Source organism: Phragmites australis, chromosome 9 (assembly GCF_958298935.1).
Source record: "Phragmites australis chromosome 9, lpPhrAust1.1, whole genome shotgun sequence".
Classification (NCBI taxonomy): Eukaryota; Viridiplantae; Streptophyta; class Magnoliopsida; order Poales; family Poaceae; genus Phragmites; species Phragmites australis.
In genome coordinates this window covers 14,903,074-14,928,453 of record NC_084929.1, presented here as the reverse complement: position 1 = coordinate 14,928,453, position 25,380 = coordinate 14,903,074, and the positions used below count along the sequence as shown (strand labels likewise).

At 44.0% G+C, this 25,380-nt stretch overlaps 2 protein-coding genes across 2 annotated transcripts; one reads left to right on the top strand and one right to left on the bottom strand.

The window, feature by feature from the left end:
* The first annotated feature begins 1,689 nt into the window (after positions 1–1,689).
* Positions 1,690–5,692, top strand: LOC133929820 (putative MO25-like protein At5g47540). The gene is made up of 11 exons (XM_062376586.1): positions 1,690–1,902; positions 2,724–2,891; positions 3,054–3,172; positions 3,418–3,492; positions 3,751–3,844; positions 4,039–4,098; positions 4,530–4,598; positions 4,783–4,881; positions 5,160–5,204; positions 5,297–5,399; positions 5,634–5,692. Exons 1-11 carry the CDS (start codon positions 1,690–1,692, stop codon positions 5,690–5,692), a joined length of 1,104 nt encoding a protein of 367 aa, XP_062232570.1.
* A 2,330-nt stretch (positions 5,693–8,022) lies between these two features.
* Positions 8,023–24,481, bottom strand: LOC133928667 (uncharacterized). Its single transcript, XM_062375103.1, has 6 exons — positions 24,059–24,481; positions 11,247–11,355; positions 9,953–10,044; positions 9,600–9,858; positions 8,883–9,026; positions 8,023–8,375 (listed from the first exon to the last, which is right to left on the bottom strand). The coding sequence occupies exons 1-6, from the start codon at positions 24,403–24,405 to the stop codon at positions 8,286–8,288; spliced, it is 1,041 nt and encodes a 346-aa protein (XP_062231087.1). The 5' UTR covers positions 24,406–24,481; the 3' UTR covers positions 8,023–8,285.
* Between the last annotated feature and the right edge of the window lie 899 nt (positions 24,482–25,380).

Here is a 25,380-nt window from a genome sequence, read left to right as displayed (position 1 = left end):
ATTTCAAGCTCTTCTTCCAAAGTACAAGTTGATAGTCTTCATCATCTATGATAACAATGACATCAAGAAGATGATTCCAAGTTAAGTGCTCAATAAGATCACCACCTATGAGGTGACAATGAACATGGGGGTGAAAGCTTCTTCCTCATCCAACATCAAGAACCTTGCTCTTACAAACAAGTAAACTCAATACCAACATATTCACCTCTGCGCATACCCCCAATTACGATCCCAAATGCAGTATAATTGCGATCTACAAGATATGTCAGTTACTACAAATATGTATGGTAGCAACTTGGTAACCTTCTCTAGTCGTAGTTATGTATATTTTGTTATGTGATCGTAACTTGTTCACCTCTGCACATATCCCAAGTTACGATCCCAAAAGAAATATAGCTGCGATCCATAAGATCGGTCAGTTACTATAAATATATATAGTCGTAACTCGGTACCTTCTTCGATCGTAACTCAGTAACTTCTCTGGTCATAATTATGCACTTTTTTGTCATGCGATCGAACTTGTTCACCTCTACGCACACCCCCAGTTATGATTCCAAATATAGTATAGTTACGATCCACAAGATATGTCAGTTACAACCCCAGTTACAAACTGCCAAGCGTACAATACAATGCCTCTAGTTGTAGAATACTCACTCTTATACTGGCATACAGTTCATGCCATTGACTGGAGTGATTAAGAACTGTCACAAAGCACCATAGTTACCACTACCAAGACATCAACCTAGCTAGCATAGCTAATTTACCAAGTACACAGCGAAACAAACAAATCGCATGAAATAATCATACATACTAGCAGCATTAGCATAGCTACCAGCTTCATAGGGTGCAGTCGTAGAAGAGGAAGAAGCAGCACATCACGTAGACGAGCGTGACAATGCCCCAAGCGCGACATCCAAGAGGAGCGGGACGTCCGGGACGAGCTCGGGCCACCACCGCATCGCAACCCCTAGTCTGTTCTGTGCCTAGACGCAAAATAAACTTGCTGATATATATATATTATAGATCCGCCCCTGGGAGAATGTAGTGACTAGATGATATGGCATGAGAAGATCTGAGTGCAGTGGCATGGGAGAGAGTAGAGAGATGGCCACGCTGGCACGCCACATAGCCATGGATATGCTAAATAGTGATATTTGAACCTCAAGTGGACCTAGATGTACAAATTAATAATTTAGGGACCTATGTGACGCTCCGAACAAGTTTAAAGACTGTTGGTACACTTTACTCTAAACAAGACACAATCAGAGAAAAATCATGCTGCTACAAGAATCAATAAAAGATAGTATTATGTGAACCAGTCAAATATGGAAGCACACATGGAAATAAAAAGGTAAAAAGTAACAACAAAAACTAGTGTTGCAGCGCATGTTACTCAAGGGCCATGCATGGACAAGGGGGGTGCATGCAAAAGGATATGTCAAAAATAGAATGAGGCTAGCAAGGAAGCTAATCAGTTATCCAAACCTTCCTCGCCTCACCCCTATTTTGGTTTGATCCTGGACCTGCTGTGGATGAGATACAAAGGTAAATACGACATGCAGAGAATGAATTGGTGAAGACCAAAAGGATCACAGAACAACCGTGGATCATAGCCGTAGTGCAGGTCCGGTGGGGCCGACATCGCCTTTGGCGAGGGCCTCACCGGGATCCAAAATTTAGTAGGGGAAGATGACGGGGTGCCTGTGGCCATGTGCCGCCGCAGCCATTGCCACAGTAGCTGCTGCAATGGGGAGTGGCGCAGGAAGAAGAGGCTGGGGGTTGTTTCGATCGAAGACGAGGAGTCCAATGGAGGTGGTGCGGCATACAAGGGACCTGCTTAGCTACGTTGCCGAGAACTTGGAGGCTTGCAACAGCAGTCGCGATGCCAAGCGTGAACAAAAGGTGCTAAGCCTTTCGTTGCAATTGGTTGTTCCTGTGCATCTTTTCTTGATATATATCTTTCTTTTTGTCATAAAAAAATGTTGTGATGGGGGTCTTGCTCGTTGGATGGACTGCAATACGGCCTTCCATTGATATTAATTATCTCTACAGACGTTTCGTTGTTGTGATGTGGCTTCACTACTTTGTTTTTGTTCTCCCTCATTTAGTTCAGTGAGAAGATAGATGCGATTCCTTTTCCCCTTTGTATGTCTTGGTTTGACTGGGCTAGCTCATTCAATAATAAATGTCCTTTTGTTTTGCATACGTTTCACATTTTCTTGAATTTGTCCGATTGTTCGCATCAGTTGATGACAAATTTGCAACTGTTTCGTGTACTTATTATTCTGTTATTACATCTGGTGATTGAAATACCTTCTACTTTAAGATCAAAACATTTGATCATATATGTTCAAACAACTAGTATGAAATCATTGAGGGTGTGATGATCAACGAATTGCTTAATCAGTGTCTGACATTTAGTATCACCAAGAACCATGACTGAGGCCGAGGCATATGATTTGGTATGACTATCCATGATAATTCACTTGGGAATGGTGGATTTCTGGTACCAATTCGTTTTTTTACATGAATAGAAGCCAATTGCAATTTGTTTCTATGGAACATCCTAAAGGAGGTGTAACTATGTTTGGTAACAAATATTTAGATTACATGCTTCATTTCTCCACTTACAGTTAGTCTCAGTTTGTAGAACCATTTGTTATTGAAACTTTAATCCAGAACTTGTGCGTTAGAATTAAACCCACGCTTGAATTGTCTTGCAGATGGCAGATCTAAGAAAAAACATAAGGGAGATGAAATGCATTCTCTATGGCAATGGCGAGGCAGAGCCTGTCACTGAAGCTTGCACGAACTTGACCAAGGAATTCTTCAAAGAGAATACTAACACCCTGCGTTTACTAATTGTTTGCCTTCCATATTTGGACTTAGAAGTATGTCAAGGAATTCCTTGTTTATCTTTGCTAAGCAACTTATTGCTTTCCTTTTTTCCATCCAATTGCACCAATGGATAATAGCATCACATATAAGTGGAGCTACTTATCCCACACACTAATTTAGATGATGTTCTTATGCTTTTTCATCTGCTTGTTTAGACTCAAAAGGATGTTACTCAAATTGTTGCAAATTTGCAAAGGCAAAAGGTAGATTCAAGGATTATTGCCTCTGATTACTTGGATGCTAACAAAGACCTTCTAGATACTTTAATGTTTGGGTAAGTAATTAGTCAGCCAGTTAATATACACGTAGGTGTCTTCCAAGCTTCCTTCATGTATCTGTTGGTATCCTTGTTTCAAATTGTTGCTGTGTGCTTAGCATTAACTGTACTATTAAATCATGCAGGACCTCAGTTGTCTTCTTCATTCAAGGATTTGATACTTGGACATTGTTTTATTTGTATCCTTGTTGATTATTTGGGATTAACAACATAAGATTTGTTCCATTGCGACCTGTTTGCAGGTATGATAACCTGGACATTGCAATACATTATAGCACGATATTGAGGGACTGCATACGCCACCAAGTTGCTGCTTGGTATGACCATCATTTCCATTGCTCTCTCATAGATATAAATTGGACATATGTACCTAGAATTTTGTTTATCAAAATCATCTTATTTCAATTTATCTAGAACATTAAAGATCATGCATAATCCAAACTTTGATACCGTTCTTTATCATTATTATCGAAAACATAATTATTTGCACTTGTGAATACCTGTTCTCCACTTTCTAGTTTTGACTATTCTTGTCTGGGATTTCGTGCTTAGATTTATTAAATTTTATTTTGTAGGTATGTATTAGAGTCTGAACATATGAGAAAATTCTTTGATTACATACAACTTCCAGACTTCAACATAGCATCAGATGCATTCAGGACTTTTAAGGTAATTATTTACTCCTCGAACTCGACTTTTCAACTGAAAAAAAAAGTGTCACAAAAAATTTAAAACTGACTGAAGTAGATTCCGAGAATATTATATTACACTGGGCTATACACAGACATTATAGTACACTGTCTGATCAAACATTGTTGTAATGTGTGGGTGATGGCAATTGTTCTTTGTTCAACTTGTAACAGGAATTACTGACAAGGCATAAATCAAGCGCCGCTGAATTCCTTTCTAAGAATTATGATTGGGTAAAATTTTCTAGCTGATTGTTTGTATATGCAAGTTTATTGTGTGCATGCTATATTTCCTGTGATGTGAACATAAGACAATTGAATACTACTATGGCTGCATAGCTGTAGCTTGCATATTAGAAGCCTTTTCAGATCTGCAGGTGCATACATCGAATAATAGTCCATGTAGCATTAAAATAAATTTCAGCAGCTGCCATTTATCTTGTAATGTGCTAAACCAGTGTTTTTCTGTTTGAGGGAAGTAATAATACCTACGGTTGATTTGCCATGTCTCAATCTGTGGGTTGGCGTAAATCTGCACACATTGACTCATATTTAAGAAATGGCACTTTCTGATAACCTTCTACAGCCTTGTCAATACAAGACTATATCAGTTAACTTTTATTATAGAAATCCTGGATCATCTCTAATTGCAATTCATGTATCAGTTCTTTTCAGAATTTAACTCTAAATTGCTATCATCACCCAACTATATCATCCGAAGGCAAGCTACTCAGGTATGTTCCTCTTATCTTTGTTGTCCCTTGATTTACTTATTTCTTCTCGAGCATGGTAAGTATCAAATACATGCAACCTTTGGTGAACTTTTTATTATAATGGATTTTTTTTTTGCTCTACAATAACTTTGAGATGATTCCCTGGGCCTAGCTGATTTTTTTCTATGCACCCGGTATCTTTCAGCTCTTGGGAGACGTTCTTCTGGATAGGTCAAACACCACGATGATGGTGTGCTATGTTAATTCAAAGGAGAACCTTATAGTTCTAATGAACCTTCTAAGGGTGAGATATTGTTTCTGCTTCTTAACTATATGTACTGACCATTATTTGTTCAACCAAAAGCATGCACTATTTATGTCCCCCAATAGTCGTACTACTTCTCCTTTCAAAAAATAAAATAAAATAGTCGTACTACTAGATATTATTTGTGTGAATGAACTCTTTGTGTGTTATCTCATATGTGTGTTTTAGTTAGAAATGTTGTAAGACGGAAATATTTGCATTGCTACTTTGTATCAACTATGCAATTCTTTAACTTCTTATCCTATTTGTATAACCAGGAACAAAGCAAAGTTATTCAAGTAGAGGCCTTCCATGTCTTTAAAGTATAGTATCAAATCCACTATATTTTCATTTTTGTGTAAATTTATGTTTTTAATTAGAAGAAAATGCTAAACATCTTTCTTTCTTCAATCAGCTGTTTGCTGTCAATCAAAACAAGCCACGTGAAATTGTCGGCATATTGTCCGCTAACAAAAACAAGATCCTTAGATTCTTAGCAGACTTCACCCTAGACAAAGGTAAATCTATACCTTTATACATACATATATATATAAATATGTATATGTATATATATATATGTATATGTATGTATATATATGTATGTACGTATATATATGTATGTACGTATATATATGTATGTACGTATATATATGTATGTACGTATATATATGTATGTATGTATATATATATGTATATATATTCAGGATAAATCAAAATCGGTACTCTAAGAGAATTTTCTTATGTTTTACCAGAGGATAATCAGTTTGAGGTTGACAAAGCTAAGGTCATTGCAGAGATCTCTGCGCTGTAACCAACAAATTGGAAAAGTTGACATGCAGAATGATGTGTTACTATGTTGGTTTCAGAAATTTGTTGTCAAGTTGTTTCCTCCTGCTCGTTTTGGTTGCCTAAACATGATGGGCAACATGCATCCCCACTTATCAAGTCAGAGTAAATTCCTCAAACTACATGTAGTTTTGTAACTATCATCGGAAAACTATATTTAATATTTCTTTTTTTTAGACTACAAATAATTGGGTAAATATGTTTAAATGATGTCTATATGTGAGAATTCCATTAGATGGAAGGAATTTGACATATGGAACCCCTTGTTGTCGGTGTAATTGACATGTCAGACTGCACTATACGAGGCCACATTACGTGAAAAAAACTTAAAAGTGACGGATCATAATCGTCATGGGTGACGGGTGTCGCACCTATCACCCCGAATACGTCACTGATGACTAATCATAAGTGATGAGTAAAGGGGTCAAAAACTTGATCAGTCACTTATTAAGGTCATGAGTGACGGATCACAGCTATGACCCGTCACTTATGACTGATTTACGTTTTTCGCGTTTTTTGATAGAAAATAGTAAACAAAAAAATTTCACCCGAGCCATTCTAACACATGCCTATCACCACTGGCCATGGGTCACTTCTATTTTTTCAGCACTATTTTCAGTCTTTGTATCAAGCGGGAATCGAACCCACCACCTCTCCTCGCCCACGCGTTACCACCTCAACTATCACGTGTTTGTGATGGATATTAGATATTTTATCTTTTTACCTTCTCAGTTGAAAGTTCATAAGTGACGGGTCATAATCATGACCTGTCACTTATGAAGGTTATAGGTGACGTGTCGTAATCTTGACTCGTCACTAATGACTGATTTTTTATTTTATATATATAATTTGTATTATATAAAATATGTATTAATATTTACATATAAAATTTGATAGGTGACTGGTTATAATTTACCTATAAAATTGTATTAATATTTTATGAATTTATGAATATTTCATACAAACGATCGCAATTTAATAGGTGCTCCGGAGTAACTCCGGTAAAACGGGCGTAACTTTTGCATACGAACTCAAATTTCGATATTTTTTTACTCTACGCACATCTACAGAAACAGTTACATCCATTTCTCCCCCACTTTGTCGGGTTCGGTGAATTTTTTGAGGCCAAAAATGGCTTGGAAGATTGAGTTCTCGCTTCCAGAAGTTTCTGCACCGTTTTCAGAACGTGTGTTTGTGTCCATAGCCGCCACCTCTTACATCAAACTTGAGCAGAAATTATATATATTTCCTATTCTAATTCTACTGAGGTGATAAAAAATAAGAAAAAAATAAAATATAAAATATTAGTGAACTAAGTATTTATGACTATTATCATTAGTGACGGGTCAAAACATGACCCGTCACTGATGTCAGGTTATAAGTGATGGGTCAAATTGCCCAAGATGACTCATCATTTATTACTTATCATAAGTGACGGGTCACTTTAGACCAGTCATAAGTGACAGGTCACCTTGTACCACTCATAAGTGACGGGTTATATTGTGATCCGTCGCTTAACCTGACATAAGTAACAAGTCATGTTGCGGCCCGTCATTATTATCATAAGTGATGGATCATGTTACAACTCGTCTTTAATTTTATATCTTCTTTATCTGTTTTTCACATAGTACCACGTCTTACCATGTAAATTTTTGTGGTCTGATAATACTACTAAAGAAGCTACAATTAGCAAAATACGTAGTTCATGTGCTTTTCAATCGAAATGACTGGGAACTTTGAAAACATATTTAACTTTTGACTTGAAAATTTGAACAGAAGTATAAATTTGAATTGAGAATTTGACAATCTTCTTAGAAAATGGTAATCGGCCGGTCTTGTCCACTCGCCGCATCGGTTACAGGTTAGTGCTAAGGCAACCTACCCAGCCAATTACACGGACTATTTGGCTTGAAGCTTGCTTCATTGCTGCTGGTTATGTTTGTCTAGAGTTATTTGTCATGTCGCATGTGCCTATGTGAGAAGTAATTGATTTGGGCTGTGCCTGTTTGAAAGAGCTATCAACTATTTCTGTCATTTGTCATGTGAGGATAGCCTATCGTTTGATGTTCGGTCTGTTCGTAAGCTTGACTGCTTTAGTATTTTATATTTTCATGTCTGAAGCCGATAGGTACTAGCTAGACGCTAGTACACTTGAATTCGTACCAACATTTGCAATTTTCTTTTGTAGGTACATATACATGCCTATACGGATATTTCATATTTGTTGCTACTTGCTATGATGATTATTGAATGAAATATTGAAGTCGCATTTCTGCCTTTCTGGAGGGCATGCCGTAAAGTCAAATATAATATTTTCCTCATTTTCACTTACATAAATATACGGATATTTGTTAGTACCGTACAAACCCGTGTACACACTATCTAGTCGCTATTCAACGGGTGACCAACCGTATAGCGTTTGGGCGAACACTGATTGTACGTAACATTATTGACAGGGAAAGGGAAACTTCCTGTGCCTTGGATAATCTTTTCGCCTATCATGAATACAAGGGGTACATAGGTCTCATGATTCCATATAGAAGCACGTCTGAAGAGCATCAGAGCCTTGATTTTGCTGATGAGTCCATTACAATCATCACTTTACCAATCGCCTTCCTATCTCTCAGGGCAGCGAAAGCGAGATGGGCCTGTAGAAAATTGGACACCACAATTCACATTGCTCAAATAGCAGAAGTTCTAAAGCCCCAAAACAGTACATTTCAGACAATGTAAATTTGGTTGGAACCAATTTAGCAAAACACCAATATTGATGCAAGGTGACAGAAAAGTGCTAATAATCAGACGATTTCTTTGAAGCAAAAAATCTATAACATAGTTTCGGACATGGTGTTTGTATTATGTTCCAAGATGCACAGCAACACCGCATTAGCAGCATAGGCGTTACTTGCGTCGTAAATATAGTGGAGCTATTTTGACAAGCACCAACATAATACCAAAGTAATCTACATATAGAGAAGGCAAGATGGCAGTCAAAATATTTGAACCATGCTAGTAACAAGAAGTTACACCACCCTGGTTACCATAAAAAATAAAGCGGGCCATGTGATGTTAAACATGATAACTGTTCAATGTTATAAGAGCTTCCGCCGTACCGGAACCATTATGTTGTTTGAACTTGTATGAACCATGCTTACCTCACCGAGCCTGTATGCGTGTGAGATTTGAACTGTTATCAAACGCTTTGAAAGCCACAACAGGAGTTCATTGAGGGAGTCAATCAGTACCGCTGGACAATGACTTAAGTAGCTTCCCCAATACAGACCATGGATTGTCCAATTCTGAAACAGCATACCACAATTAGTTAGTGGTTTTTTATAGAAACATTAGTCCCTGGTTTCAGTATACATTAATTGCAAATAAACAGATTTACCAGCGATCAGTATCCTCATGGTTTCCCTTTAGTGTTCAAAATGCTAAGCGCTTTTCTTCAGTAGTATTTCCCAATATTGGGCATATTATATTTCTACCTATATCAACTTCTAATTCAAGAGACAGATCTTTGGATTTACCGACTATACTATTGTCCTTATTTCCTAGCAATCATTTTACTGCAAACAATATTGCTGTCAGTTTGCTACTGACTACTTGATTATTTTTCAAAAATAGCTCCAACGTAATCTTGTAGTAAGTCACATACTTTAGATGTTACTATTCAATTTAGCAAGAAAAGATTGCCACAAAAATTGCAAATTCTAGGGACGTGTGTCAGAAGGCTTTTGCTCTAAGAATGCAGTGAACATAAACAGGGTACATAGCAGTGAGCTGGCCCAAATGCTGAAAGCCAAATTTTAGTAAATACATAGACAATCAGAATCATCACATTCTTAATAGGCTTTTATGCATGAGTGCACCTTAACCAGAGCAATATTTGCTCGAATAACTGGTACATCACCACTGGCAAATCCGATGACCAGAATATGTGCACCCCAATTGAGAAGTTTCAGACTATCTTGCGTAAGTTTGCCCCCGACAGGGTCATATAAAACATCGACGCCTTTCAGGCCTCTAGCCTTTAAAAATGACTTGGTGCTTTCTATAACATTATGCTTGCTTGAGTCAATTACATGATCGGCTCCTATGGACTTGAGATATTGCATTTTCTCAGTCCCCCTGAAGTCAAAGAAATGGTATAGTTAGGAACAGAAGACTACATGGTCAAATAATATTGCAAGCAGTGAAATAGTTATCTCATCATTTAAATCACCTAGCAACTGCAATAACAACAGCACTGCAAACTTTTCCTATTTGTACAGCAGATAACCCGACACCTCCGGCAGCACCGAGAACAAGTAGCACCTGAAATCGTAGCCACAAATGAGAAGCAACTAAGTACTGGGACACATAGGTCACATAGCTGCATACTGGCCTTATTTTTTATATCTATTAAGGGTATTTACATGATTCATAAAGGTTAAGACGAGCAACATCTGCAACAAGCATCACTGCGAACATTCGTAAAACCATATCAACTAAGAGTAGGTGCTGTGGAAGGTGGTAGTTTCGTCCTTAACTACACAAGGAGAAAAGTCCCAGAAATTCCTACAAATAGGAAAAGGATACAAAACAATTAAATATGCATTATTTTATAGGACATGACCTATATTTATACATAATTAGAATGACATAATGATAATTGTAATGCATGCTGTCTCCATAGCTTCGAGACATTACAAAACTGTACAACTTGAATTGTCCATCTAGTGTCTCCAAAATTCAAAGAATAATCCCTGTATTCCAAATATGGTCTTTGACATAAGCCATCAGTGAATTATTGTGTAACCTGCAACATTTTCTGTGCATGATGATCACAACGGCACAATGCATAAAATGGAGGTGTGGTGGCCACTCAATGCATATTCAGGGAACAAAATGACCTACTCTCATAAACCAAGAAACGACTCTACAAGTGTCACATGCAGGACATAGGCGGGTTTCTGTCCACGTGAACAGTAACAGGTTTAAGAATTAAGAAATAAAGAAGGTTTTCAGATTAGGTACCAAGTAGAATTATTTGAGGAAGGAGATAGAGTCAGTTTAGGAATAGAATAGGAGTCGGTTTAGAAAAGTAATATTTGGAATACGGCATGGACTCTCCAGGCCAGCCATGTACCCGCCCTATTTATAGAGGGCGCATCCAGGAGATAAGGAAGAAAAAAAAAGAATTAACTAGTCTTCCCTAATATTCTATCTCCCCAATCTATGATCTAATCCCTCCTCTAGCAGCCGACACCACCCGGCTATCCTTCCGGCAGTATTTACATAGCAACAAGCATATTTTACCTAATGTATTAGTTAAAATCTACATGTCCCTTCTAATTCTTCCTGGAATTGTACCAGATTAAATTGATGCCTAGTACATCAAACAACATAAAAGGACAGTAGAAAGTATAATTTAATTTAGTAAAATATACAGACATATATTTCCAAGTAAGAATAACATCAAAATGTCCAAATGACATCATATCACATAGAAGAAAGAAGGTATATGGGGAGCCAACCTGGCCAGCCTTTAATTGAGCTCTGTGGACAAGGCCCAAATGTGATGTACCAAATACAACAGGTAAAGCCCCAGCAGAAACCAGGTCACATCCATCAGGCACTAAATACCTGATTCACAATAACAAGATTTAGGAACAGATCTCACCACAGCAAATAAAATGATCGATACATATATAACACAACATTTGTTTCTGTTCCGTACATAAATTCTTTACATCACACAGGTAATGACAGTACTTCAGTTTGAACCCATAAGTTTAGGCACTATGCCAGTAGTAATGCACATTAGGCATTATTCTTGACAAGAATGTGTGGATAAACAGGAAGCCTACTTTGTTGGTTTGTTAATGAAATTTCAACTAGAGTTAACAACTAAAACAAGTAGCCAGACCTCCACTACAAATTTAGTACCATCCATTTTCGAGAAAAACTCAAAAAAGTTAATGATCGTCTAAGGCAACTGGTGAATGACTCAAACAAAGTTCAACTGATGGAGTGGGCAGACAGAAAACATGCATTCTGCATCGAGCTTTACAAAAGTAGTCAATATTAATAAGTGCCAATACAAGAAAACAATAGCGAATTGCTTGGTCATTATTCCCCAACAGCAGGGTTTGGAGTATCTAAACAAAATGAGATGATCAATATATTTTTCTGCAGCATATACTTCCCTTCCAATGGCGAAGAAAGCATATTATTCCTCTTGAACTTGCCAATGTACCATCGGAATATTAGACGTAGCAAATGAAAATGCAATGTTACATTTACATGCTTGTGAGAGCGTACTCTTCCTCTCAAACTTGCTAATGTACAATTCTCTCAAACTTGCTAATGTACAATTCAGCGTAGCCTAAGAGACTGCAAACTCATATTTACATGCTCTTAAACAACAGAACAAGCATCTAACTACCACAAGTACAATGTCAACTATTCTGGTTTGTTGAAGCTAAAAGTTCCACTAAGAACCTCACGAAATGGATACTGAAAGATATTATTTGCACATTGACTACCTAACAATGGATATTGAAAGCGGCTCAAGCTTTCAAGGAGAGGGTAATTAAGGAGGGCTCTTGGGAGGAAGGAGGTGATGCAAACAATATGTGGATAAAGATGGCGACTTGCATTCGGAAGGTGGCTTCCGAGGAGTTTGGGGTGACGAGGGGAAGTAGAAGCGAAACGAAAGATACCTGGTGGTGGAACGAGGATGTCCAGAAGGCTATCAAGGAGAAGAAAGAATGTTTCAAACGCCTACACTTGGACAGGAGTGTTGACAACGTAGAGAAGTACAAGGTGGCGAAGAAGACCGCAAAGCGAGCAGTGAGTGAAGCAAGAGGTCGGGCGTATGAGGACCTCTACCAGCGGTTAAACACGAAGGAAGGGGAAAGGGACATCTATAAGATGGCCAAGATCCGTGAGAGAAAGACGAGGGATGTCAACCAAGTCAAATGCATCAAGGATGGGACAGATCGACTTCTGGTGAAGGAAGATGAGATTAAGAATAGATGACGAGAGTACTTCGACCAGCTGTTCAATGGAGGAGGTAAGAGCTCTTCCATTGAGCTGGACGACTCCTTTGATGATGCCAACAGGCGTTTTGTACGAAGGATTCAGGAGTTTGAGGTCAAGGAGGCTTTAAAAAGGATGAAAGGAGGCAAGGCTATGGGCCCTGATGGTATCCCTATTGAGGTGTGGAGATGCCTTGGAGACATAGCAATTGTATGGCTAACTAAGATTTTCAACCTCATTTTTTGGGCAAACAAAATGCCCAAAGAATGGAGGCGGAGTATATTAGTACCAATCTTCAAGAATAAGGGGGATATTCAAAGTTGTACTAATTACCGTGGGATTAAGCTGATGAGCCATACGATGAAGCTACGGGAGAGAGTCATTGAACACCACTTACGAAGAATGACAAGCTTGACCAAAAATCAGTTTGGTTTCATGCCTAGGAGGTCGACCATGGAAGCTATCTTCTTGGTACAACTTATGGAGAGATACAGGGAGCAAAAGAAGGACTTGCATATGGTGTTCATTGACTTAGAGAATGCCTACGATAAGATACCGCGGAATGTTATGTGGTGGGCCTTGGAGAAGCACAAAGTCCCAACAAAGTATATTACCCTTATCAAGGATATGTACGATAATGTTGTGACAAGTGTTCGGACAAGCGATGGTGACACCAATGATTTTCCAATTAGAATAGGACTGCACCAAGGGTCAGCTTTGAGCCCTTATCTTTTTGCTTTGGTGATGGATGAGGTCACAAGGGATATACAAGGTGATATCCCATGGTGTATGCTCTTTGCAGATGATGTGGTGCTAGTCGACGATAGTCGGACGGGGGTAAATGGAAAGTTGGAGCTGTGGTGACAGACCTTGGAGTCGAAGGGTTTTAGGCTTAGTAGAACTAAAACTGAGTACATGAGATGCGATTTTAGTACTACTAGGTACGAGGAGGATGAGGTTTGCCTTGACGGGCAGGTGATACCTCAGAAGGATACCTTTCGATATTTGGGGTCGATGCTGCAGAAGGATGGTGAAATCGATGAAGATGTGAGTCATCGAATCAAAGCCGGATGGATGAAGTGGCGCCAAGCTTCCAGCGTCCTCTGCGACAAGAGAGTACCACAGAAGCTAAAAGGCAGGTTCTATAGGTCGGCAATTAGACCTGCGATATTGTATGGTGCAGAATGTTGGCCAACTAAAAGGCAACATGTCCAACGGTTGAGTGTAGCGGAGATGCGCATGCTGAGATGGATGTGTGGCCACACAAGAAAGGATCGGGTTCGGAATGATGACATACGTGATAGAGTTGGTGTAGCACCAATTGAAGAGAAGCTTGTCCAACATCGTTTGAGATGGTTTGGACATATACAACGCAGACCCTCAGAAGCGCCTGTACATAGCGGAAGAATAAAGCGTGCGGATAATATCAAGAGAGGTCGAGGTAGTACTTGACATGGGAGGAGTCTGTAAAGAGGGTTCTGAAAGACTGGAATATCACCAAAGAACTAGCCATGGACAGGGGTGCGTGGAAGTTAGCTATCCACGTGTCAGAGCCATGACTAGACTTGCAAGATCTTATGGGTTTCATCTCTAGCCTACCCCAACTTGTTTGGGACTGAAAGGCTTTGTTGTTGTTGTTGACTACCTAACAACACAGCAACAAAAAATCCTGACAATAAGCTACAACACTTATGCAATTAGCAAGCTAACACAACTACACAACAAGGAGCCATCTTTCCATTGTGAACTTTCAGCGACATGAAAATAACCAATAGATCCAGGTTCATGTTCACTGTTGAGCCATCAATTATGGCAACTACTAACTATATGTTGGGAAAAACTAGACCAGCCTGAGTATAATGGTTGACGATCGCTATCAAAGGTCCCTCCAGAGCCTTCACCTCCGAACTCGGCAAGAGGCCCTATCCCTAGAGGCTGCGGACCCCTTCAGGCCACCTCTCCGGCACGTACGTAGCCTTCCGAAGACTCAAAGCTACAGCAAGTACCCTCAGAGCCTTCGGCCTCCGAACTCAACAGGAGGCCTTGTCCCCGGAGGCTGCGGACCACTTCGGGCTGCCCCTCCAGTGCCCATGCGGCCTTCCGAAGCCTAAAGGCACGACCGGCCTCCGGAGATAATATCAGGGAAGAAAGGACACCCCCCTCTGCAGCCGACCTGATGCGAGATGACGAACGATTAATGCCGGTGCAAGTAGTGCTTATCCTAACACCCCAACACGATGCAAGTTGTCCTAATACTCTCGACAGAGCGGCGCCGGGCCGTAATTGGCAACCGGCTCACCCCTCAGGGGGCAGGCACCAAAATAGTTACCACGGTAGATATTTATCTTCTATGTAGGGTAAAAGATAGTTATCTAGGATAAGACCTAGTAATTTGGCTAGGTCCTAGATATTTATACATCGTGATAACTTGTACATTAAGCTACGTACTACCTTATAAATAGGGGGTCATGGTCACCTGGAAGGGGGTTAGAGGGAGAGAAAGGGCACGCTCAACACAACACGGAGGAGCACAATCACAAGTCTTCATGTGATACTCCCTCTAGTCCAGTCCATATTTTTACTATCAATACATTTATGGATCCTCCTTAGAAAAAATTCTCACTATACTTGCTAGGACAAGACGAACTCTTGCTCCAACACTATACCAACTAACAAAAAGTACATCTGTTTCAGTAAAAAAGTGAATATCTGTTAGCAACCACCATTGTTGATTCCAAATAGCAACCAAATTGATAGAGTAACACTTGAGTTCAAGGTATAATATGATATAATTGGAGTTTGGGATAGGTAGCAAAGCAAGGGAATCGAAGGAGGAAGACTAGAGGTACATCAGTGAAGAAGATCAGTTGGGGATTTGGAGGAAGAAGAGAAACAGTAGATGAGAGGAAGAACAGGAAAGGAGTTTTGTTCTGTTTCCAGTTGTTTGATGCCGTTCTATGCTGACGAGCCTGGCTCTTCATACTCCTTCAACGTAGCTTAATTGGGCCCTGACTTGGCTGGGCCGCCCATCCAATACCATATCTGGGCCCTAGCATTCCATCCCCCTTTAATTTCGGCTTGTCCTCAAGCCGATGTAGTAGATCATTGATGCACAGCAAGAACTCAGTATCATGAACAAAATGTAGTGCTCCAACATCAGGATGTACCATGAGAGCTGCAACCATGCAACAAGTAGAGAAAGAGCCTTGTGAATCTCACGGTTGCCTCGTGAAGAAACCACTTCAAGCAGAGCCACTGAAGTAGTCCATAGCTGAACCCTATCTCTCTGAATCAACATTATGAAGGAATCATGCATATTGCCACCACATTTCTGCTGCCGTGACTCTTGTATTAGCTCCCAGCCTAACCATGCAGGTTGCATATTCCAAGCCATTGAAGTTGCAGGAAATAGCCCAACTGACAGAGGATTCAACATTCCCCAGGATCACCTCAAGAACAAACATTGATGTACCAATCACCTCACACTCACAAATAGGTAGCAGACAAAGTGGTACAGTCGTTGTGTTCATGTGTTCAGAAACCAAAACGGAATCAGCAAGAATATATACTTGAGCTGAATAATTTCTGAGTAACACACAATACAATTGCATATAAACTCCAAGATGCCAGTAATAATGCAAGGGATACTTTGCCTGAGTCAATGTCTGAAGTGATGACTTCCTTTCACTGCTCTGAAAAACCAATTTTTGCTGTACAATGTACACTATAGACTGGCGCTGCTCCTTGCGGTCCACAATTGATTTGCTTGTATTATCACATAGCTCCAGCAGGTAACTCAGGCACTTCCAAAGTATTTGACCACCAGAAATAACCAACCAGTCATCAAACTTACTCTGTCCAGAAGCTTGTGTTGTAGGTCATGTTGGCAGCATCCAACAGCCCCATTTCTTGTAGTACTGTCATAATAGCTTACACAGAAGATATACTATTGGACTTGAATGCTTCAAGATTGAACAGTGCCTGGAATACAATTGCATTTCCTTGTGGTGGTGACCTTGTTGACATTAGCTGCATTTTGGTAATGGAAATCGTACTAACATTGGCTGCTCTTGTGATTGCACTCCAGCTGCATGGCAGCAGAAGGATGGTCTTGGCATCTGTTGTAATCCAGCACCACCGTATCAGAACATCACCATCATGCCTGCGCTGTGCTCATCGTTTAGGAAGTCAGCCCACCATGACATATGAATAACGGCCATGGTATTGGAGTTCTGCAGCGACACACTCGATATCAAATGGCACTGGTGCCGGCCATGGTTGCCATTCGGCACACTTCAGTGGTGGTGGCCATAGAACCAACACATCACAAATGCTCCCCAACACTTCATGTGCGGCTCACCTCCTGAGTCAAAGGGGCTGGTGACCATGTCGCGGCTGCCACCAAGCAAATCCTTTCCTGGAAGCATAACAATGCCAAACACCATGGTTGCTGTCGGTGAAGCCAAAGGAGTTGTGGAGATGTTCATGGACACCGTCATGCTGATGTTGCAGTTGGAGAAGGTGCCAAGACTCCAAGGCATTTTATTGAACACTTTGTGTGACCATGTCGCCAAACTCGACAGCCCGGGGCTCATGGTGAGGTCCCTGAGCAGTGTAGAGGTAGACGTCGGAGTAGCGCCTTGACATCCATGGATGCCGGAACACAGCGAATAAACATTGTCAAACAATTTATGGCCACCTCGATATTGACGTCAATGGGTGCGGTGTCATGGACCAGTGGAGTAGCTGCGCTAAGGCCAAGATTGAGGATGGCCTCTTTGGCGATGGTGGAATTAGCAGAAGCTTAGAACAGAGCGGACAATAAGCTTGTTAGCAATAAGCCTGGATGTGTGCAGATTTCTAGCTAGCAGATTAGGAAGAATAATAGCCAATTAAAACAGTAATGGCTGTAGTTATTAGCTATTTGCACCAGGGATTTTCAGCTAGCAGATTAGAAAAAATAATAGCCAATTAAAACAGTAATGGCTGTAGTTATTAGCTGATTGACCCAGGCCATATTGTAGTGGTCAACAGTGTATAAATAGAGAAAAAACAGAAAAGGCAGTAAGCCATTGCATCACCAAAAAATACCACTGCTAGTGTACGTGTCTTAGGTTGAGTTCATGGGCTACCTGTGAGACTGTAGACCTTTCAATTGGTATCAGAGCGGGGTCATGGCGGGTGAAGATGGCCCTTCTGCAGCTCCTGCGCCTGTGGTACAGCGCGTGCTAAGAGATGTCGGAGGCGCGTACCCGCTACTCACCAAGCACAACTACGCCGAGTGGTTGGTGATAATGGAGGTGATGCTTAAAGCCCGCGGCCTCTGAGAGGCCGTGGACAAGGGCGGCGTGGACAGGGTCGACGATAGGTTGGCAATGGAGGCCATCTTTCGCGTAGTCCCGCCGGAGATGGTCACCTCCCTTGCGAAGAAGACGACGAAGGAGGCCTGGAACGCGATCAAGACGATGTGTGTCGGCTCCAAGCGCTCTCGCAAGGCGACTGCCCAGAAGGTGAGGAAGGCTACGAGGCGATCTCCTTCCGCGACGGCGAGTCAATCGACGACTTCGCCATGCGCCTCACCGGGATCGTCCACCAGTTGGAGGTACTCGGTGATCCGGTCGAAGAAGCCAAGGTCATGGCCAAGTACATGCGGGTTGTCCCGCCCAAGTTCGCGTAGGTCGCACTCTCCATCTCAACGTCCTCGACATCTCAACGCTGATGATCGAGGAGGTCACGGGACGGCTCAAGGCGACGGAGGACCGCCTCGACCCGGACCAGGTGCTGCCATCGACATTCGATGGCAAGCTGCTGCTCACGGAGGAGCAGTGGCTTGCGCGCTAGAAGGAAAGGCGAGCTAGCGAGGGGGGGTCGTGGTCTGCCAAAGGCGGCGGCAAGAATCGCCGCTCCCGTGGCTCGCGCAAGAAGGGCGCGGCTGATGGCAACACTGCCCGCAATGATGACCGTGACGCCTACCACAATTGCGGGCGTACCGGTCACTGGGCTCATGATGGCCGCCAGCCTAAGCGAGGTCAGGCGCACCTCGTGCAGGACTACGAGCCTGCGCTACTGATGGCGCAGGTTAGCGCGCTAAACGATGACACCGCGTCGGCATCGACAACAGTCCACCTCGATGAACCGCGAGCCTAGGCATTCCTCGGCGAGGTGGACGCCGGTGAACTCTAGGAGGGCTGGTACCTCGACACCGACGCCACCAGCCACATGACGGGCTGCAGCGACATCTTTGCCAAGCTTGATCGCGCGATACAGGGAACCGTATGGTTCGGCGACGGATCGCTCGTCGAGATCCACAGCTACGGCATAGTGCTGTTTGCCGAGAAGAACGGCGAGCACAAGGCGCTCTCCGATGTCTACTTCATCCTGTGCTTGAAGAACAGCATCAGCGTCGACCAACTCGATGAGTGTGGCTCGAAGGTGCTGATCGAGGATGGCGTGCTACGCATCTAGGATCGCCGACGCCATCTCATCGCCAAGGTGAACCGCGGGCAGAACCGGCTCTACATCCTATGCCTCAACGTCGCGCGCCCCATCTGTCTCACGGTGCAGCACAACGACGACTCGTGGCGCTGGCACGCCCGCTACGGCCACATCAGCTTCGACGCGCTGCACCAGCTTGGCCGCCAAGACATGGTGCGTGGTTTTCCGCGGCTAGAACACGTGGAGCAGCTCTGCGACACCTGCGTCATGACGAAGCATCGCCGAGCCCCGTTCCCAGCCAAGGCGAAGTACCACGCAGAGGGCGTCCTAGACCTCGTCCACGGCGACCTCTGTGGCCCCATCACGCCGGCGACGCCAGGCTGGCGCCGCTATTTTTTACATGTGGCTGGCGCTTCTCACAGCAAAAAAGTGATGCTGCAGCGGCCATCACAAAGTTCCAGGCTGCTATGGAGGTGGAGAGTGGGCACAAGCTCCGCGTTCCACGCACGAACAATGGTGGCGAGTTCACCTCCGTTGAATTCACGCACCACTGCGAGGACCACGGCGTGCAACGGCACTTCTCCGCGCCGTACACGTCACAGCAAAACGGCATGGTGGAGAGGAGGAACCAGACCATCCTCGCTACCGCACGCGCCCTCCTGAAACAGTGGAAGATGCCTGCTGAATTTTGGGGGGAGGCTGTGACCACGGCTGCCTACCTCCTCAACCGGACGCCGACGAAGAGTCTTGATGGCGAGACGCTATTTGAGGCGTGGCACGGGCGCAAGCCAGCAGTAAGCTACTTGCGTACATTCGGATGTCTTGATTATGTAAAGGATGGGCCTGCAGAAGCTCGACGACCGCAACACTCCGATGGTCTTCATAGGCTATGAGGATGACTCCAAGGCGTACTGCATGCTCGAGCCCTGGTCCCGGCACGGCCACATCTCCTGTGACGTCGTTTTTGACGAGGACACCGGCTGGGACTAGGAGGTGGTGCTACAAGGCGGTGGAACAGCCACACCTGACTTCCATGTGGATGCAGTGGTCAACTACATCCACCCAGACACGTTGGCTCTGTCCGCAGGCAGCGCAGAAGGCGCTTATCCTGCTGCGCCGACGCCCACAGGGGCTATCTCGTCGCCCACGCCCGTAGGGGCGTCCTCCGCAGCGGACCCACCCGCAGGTCCGCCCGTGGGCCGCACATCGACAGCGCCCGCAGGGGCGTCGGGCCCCCTTGCAAGCGGCACATCCGCACCGTTCTCGTCCTCAGAGGCAGGGGCCACGCCCATAGGGGCTTCTCCCACGGCGGCCTCGCTCCTGGAATTCGTCTCTCCTCCGCCAAACGACTCCGCCAGGCTGGATGCGTACCACGACTCCTCCCCTCTCCGTTCCCGTCGCATCGACGACGTGCTTGGAGGGGGAGAGGCATCAGGCCTTGCCAATCGCGTCGTCGATGGCGAGAAGCTGCTGCTGGCCAGCGAGGTGGGAGAGCCATGCTCCTTCGCTGAAGCAGAGCACGATCCAGCATGGCAGGCGGCCATGCGCGAGGAGATGGACTCCATCAAGCAGAACGAGACATGGTCGCTGGTGGAGCTTCCTCATGGGCATCGACCTATTGGGCTGAAGTGGTTCTTCAAGCTCAAGAAGAACGAGGCAGGAGCAGTGATCAAGCACAAGGCTCGCCTCATCGCCAAGGGCTATGTGCAGCAACCTGGCATTGACTTCGATGAGGTATTCACACCCGTTGCTCGTCTTGAGTCCATTCGGTTGTTGCTAGCTGTTGCTGCGCAAGATGGCTGGCCGGTGCATCACATGGATGTTGGGTCGGCTTTCCTCAACGGCGATTTGGGGGAGGTGTACATAGCGCAGCCGTCGGGTTTCGTCGTTGCCGGAGCAGAACAGAAGGTGCTGCCCCTGCGGAAGGCGCTCTATGGGCTGCGGCAAGCGCCGCGGGCTTGGAACGAGAAGCTGCACATGACATTGCGAGCTCTCGGGTTCGAGCAGAGCCCGCAAGAGGCGGCGATGTACAGACGTGGCCATGAAGACTCGCTGTTGATCCTCGGGGTCTATGTGGATGACTTGATCATCACTGGATCAGCCGAGGCGGAGATCAACCGCTTCAAGGAGGAGATGAAGGCGAGGTTCAGGATGAGCGACCTTGGGTTGTTCTCCTTCTACCTTGGCATCGAGGTGCACCAGAGTAACAGTGGGATCACGCTGTGCCAGGCGCATTATGCCAAGCGCATCCTAGAGATGGCGGGGATGCAAGACTGCAACCCTGCGCACACTCCCATGGAGGAGCGGCTCAAGCTGAGCCATGACAGCACGGCGGCGGAGGTGGACGACACTCAGTACCGAAGGATCATTGGAAGCCTCTATTATCTTCTCCACACGCGGCCAGACCTCGTTTTCAACGTGGGGTACGTGAGTCGCTTGATGGAGCGGCCTACGGAGGAACACATGACGGCAGTGAAGAGGATCATGCGCTATGTGGCTAGGACGTTAAGTCTCAGTTGACACTACGGGAGGATAGCGGAGGCACGGCTTGTCGGGTACACTGACAGCGACCTTGCCGGCGATGTTGACATAAGGAGTACATTCGGCAGTTTGTTCTTCTACGGCAGCAGCTTGGTGAGTTGGCACGCTCTCAAGCAAAAGGTGGTAGCACCCTCGTCCTGTGAGGCGGAGTATGATGCTGCCACTACCGCAGCCATACAGGCGGTGTGGTTGGCTCGGCTGCTCGGCGACTTCAAGGGGAGGGACGCCGACACCATCGAGCTGAAGATTGACAACAAGTCAGCCTTAGCGCTGATACAAAACCCTGTGTTCCATGAACGTAGCAAACACCTCGATGTGCGCTACCACTTCATCAAGGAGTGCCGGGAAGATGGGAGGATTAGTGCTGATTTCGTTGGCACTAAGGACCAGCTCGCTGACATTTAAACGAAGGCACTTGGGCAGGTCAGATTCCATGAGCTTCGTGCTAGGATTGGAATGGTCAACATCAATTCCAAGTCCACAAAAGGATTAGGGGGAGATTGTTAGCAATAAGCCTTGATGTGTGCAGATTTCCAGCTAGCAGATTAGGGAGAATAATAGCCAATTAAAACAGTAATGGCTGTAGTTATTAGCTGTTTGAACCAGAGATTTTCAGCTAGCAGATTAGGGAGAATAATAACCAATTCAAGCAGTAATGGCTGTAGTTATTAGCTGATTGACCCAGGCCATATTTTAGTAGTCAGCAGTGTATAAATAAAGAAAACAGAAAAGGCAGCAAGCCATTGCAGCACCAAAAAATACCACTGCTAGTGTACGTGTTTCTTGGGTGAGTTCCTGGGCTACCTGTGAGGCTGTAGGCCTTTCAAAGCTCATCGTGGTGTTGTTGCGGCTGGTTACTGGGATGGCTTCCTACTCCTAGGATAATCCATACTTGATGTCCAGTTGACAGTAGTCATCATAGATATTCTGGTCATGCAAATCCCCGTAAGCTTATGCAGCATCATGCCTTGACTGAAATACAACCCGAGCCAACATAGTCTAATCATTAAGAGAAGGAAAAGAAAAAGTAACCCATTTACAACACACACCCAAACTCACACGCACTCACCCAAGACAATTCTAGGGCATGAGCACCACAGTGAAACGACCCGAACTCCTTAGGAACAAGAGGATCTCTCCCTACACAGCCAGCAAGACCTGAAGATCCTTGGCACCAACAACACACCAAAGTACGCATTCTTCAGAAACTAATCTCAGCACCTTGTCAATAGCCGACACATCCCCGTTAAACACAATCATTACGGTGCTTCCAAATCTCCCAAGCGACTAAAATAATAAGGGAGTTGAGACCCTTCTTATACTGTTTATCAACAGCCTTTATGGCTTGGCACCACCAACTAGAAAAGACCTTGAACCCAGCTGAGGAGCAACAGATCAGAACCCAACCTGCTGAAGGATAAGAAACCATACTTGTCTTGCAAACACACAAGATACTGGCAGGTGCTGAATTGATTCATCATCTTGATCACAGTGAGGACATGCCGATTGGTGCGCGAGACTAAGTGCCTTCTCAGTGATGGGACATCAAGCCCTGTGATCACCAAGTCTACAATTCGCTTGTGGACATTTCTTCGAATAGGTTGCGGGTCCCAGTCTTGTAGTCATGATTGTTGAAACAATCCAGCCCCAAATCACACATGCTGCTCCTCTGCATCTTCCACGCCATCTCCAAGCCAAAAATCCCTCAAACTGAACGGCTCTGGTACCAATTTGTTAGCAACCACCATTGTTGATTGCCAATAGTAACCGACTTGATAAAGCAACACTTGAGTTCAGGGTACAATATGATAGAATTGGCGTTGGGGTTAGGTAGAAAAGCAAGGGAATGAAGACTAGAGCTACATCAGTGAAAAAGACCAGTAGGGGTATTGGAGCAAGAAGAGAAACAGTAGATGAGAGGAAGACCACGGAAGGAGTTTGGTTCTGTTCCCAGTTGATCGATGCCGTTCTATGCTGATGAGACTGGCTCTTCGTACTCCTCGAATGTAGCTTGATTGGGCCTTGACTTGGCTGGTGCACTCCCAGCCCTTCGTGCAACCCATCCAATGTCATATCTGGGCCCTAACAATACCATTTGTGCCCAAACGATCCCACCAATTCGCGGAAAACAACAAAAAAGAAAAATCCCCTTTCTGCACCTACCCTTCCAAGGAGGAAGAAGAAAATATCTATCTCTGGAGCCAAATCTCACGTCTTTCCTCGTCCCGTACAAAATTCAAGCTTCCGATCGGATCACCGCCACAACATACATGCAATTCGAAGCTCCTAAAAGAAAATAGAAACACAACAAATCGAGACAAGAACTCACAGTTGCTTCTCCTCGGCGACGATGAACTCCGCGAAGGACCCGAGGCCGGTGAAGGAGCAGACGCGGTCGCCGGGCCGGAGACCGCGCACGCCGGGTCCTACGGCATCGACGACGCCCGCATAGTCAGATCCGGGGACGAACGGTAGCGGCGGGCGCTCCTGGTACTTGCCTTGAACCTGGAGGAAGGTGGCGAAGTTAAGGCTGGTCGCCGCGACACGCACGCGGACGGCCGTCGGCGACGAGAGCTCCGGAATCGGGTGGTCCCTAGAGACCGCCGCGAACGGGGAGGCCTCGCCGCCGGGGGCCAGCGTGGGGTCGCCCAGCCGCCGCACCACGAGCGCCTCCATTTCTTGGCTGGGGTTTGGAGACTTTTGGACGTTTTTTTCTTTTTCTTTTGCGGATTCCTTTTGGACGTATCGGAATCAGACCAGCAAGAAGAGAGAACAGGGGACTTGAGAGTTGTTAGGTGGGCCAGGCAAAAATACAGTACCGTTATTCTTTTATTACAAGAAAAAGAAAAAATTTGAGGATTTGCCTCTTAATAAAGTGAGCTTCTCAAATTTTCCACCAAAACATGGTACTTGATAAAATAAAATGTCACTAAAAGGGGCCCGCCTTTAATCATATTTCACTTTAGATATTTAACCATATCTCTAGTCGCACTATTAGGGACCCGCCTTTAACCATATCTCTAGTCGCACTATTAGGAAGTGATAATTAATAATTAAGAATTTATTAGAAATACGGTACATCCTAAAGCAAAATCACTATCAATATGTGTCCTTCATTCGATACGGTATATTTTATAACCGTCATGAGATAAATAAGATATATGTCGATATTCCAATAAATTTATTATGTTATATACAAAAACTGATGGGAGCATGGTCTCATCTTCCGAAAGATAATGTGATATGTCGATTGGTAGAGTTTCGAGGTTGATGATTCAAATGCTCTGACTAGAACAGATCGAATTCCTTGTAACAACTACACCACTACGATATGGTTATCAACAGTGCCAAACACGGTTGACCCAGCCAAGAAAAACTTTCCTTGCATAGAAATTGAGAACACAAGCAAGAAAATAGAAGATACAATCTAAAATTTTATTGCGAATATAAATGAAGTTCACAAAGTGAGATTTCTCAAACTAAACAAGCGGTGAAACTGCAAGGTGGTAAAATAATCTAAGAAAATCCTAAGTCTAAACAATGATGGTTGTTGAATATATGAGAGGGAGACGTGAGGAGGTCGATCTAGAATTATGTAGCTGTGAGAAGGGACACACTCAACTTGGGCTTAGATCCCATCACGCTTACAAG

Excerpts from the sequence above, each read along its gene's own strand:
- LOC133929820 (XM_062376586.1), top strand. The coding sequence starts at position 1,690 with ATGACGGGGTGCCTGTGGCCATGTGCCGCCGCAGCCATTGCCACAGTA. Across the intron at positions 3,845-4,038 it reads ATGCATTCAGGACTTTTAAG|GAATTACTGACAAGGCATAA; the intron begins GTAATTATTTAC and ends AACTTGTAACAG. Across the intron at positions 5,400-5,633 it reads AGACTTCACCCTAGACAAAG|AGGATAATCAGTTTGAGGTT; the intron begins GTAAATCTATAC and ends ATGTTTTACCAG.
- LOC133928667 (XM_062375103.1), bottom strand. The coding sequence starts at position 24,405 with ATGGAGGCGCTCGTGGTGCGGCGGCTGGGCGACCCCACGCTGGCCCCC. Across the intron at positions 10,045-11,246 it reads CTCAATTAAAGGCTGGCCAG|GTGCTACTTGTTCTCGGTGC; the intron begins GTTGGCTCCCCA and ends CTACGATTTCAG. Across the intron at positions 9,859-9,952 it reads GTTGTTATTGCAGTTGCTAG|GGGGACTGAGAAAATGCAAT; the intron begins GTGATTTAAATG and ends CTTTGACTTCAG.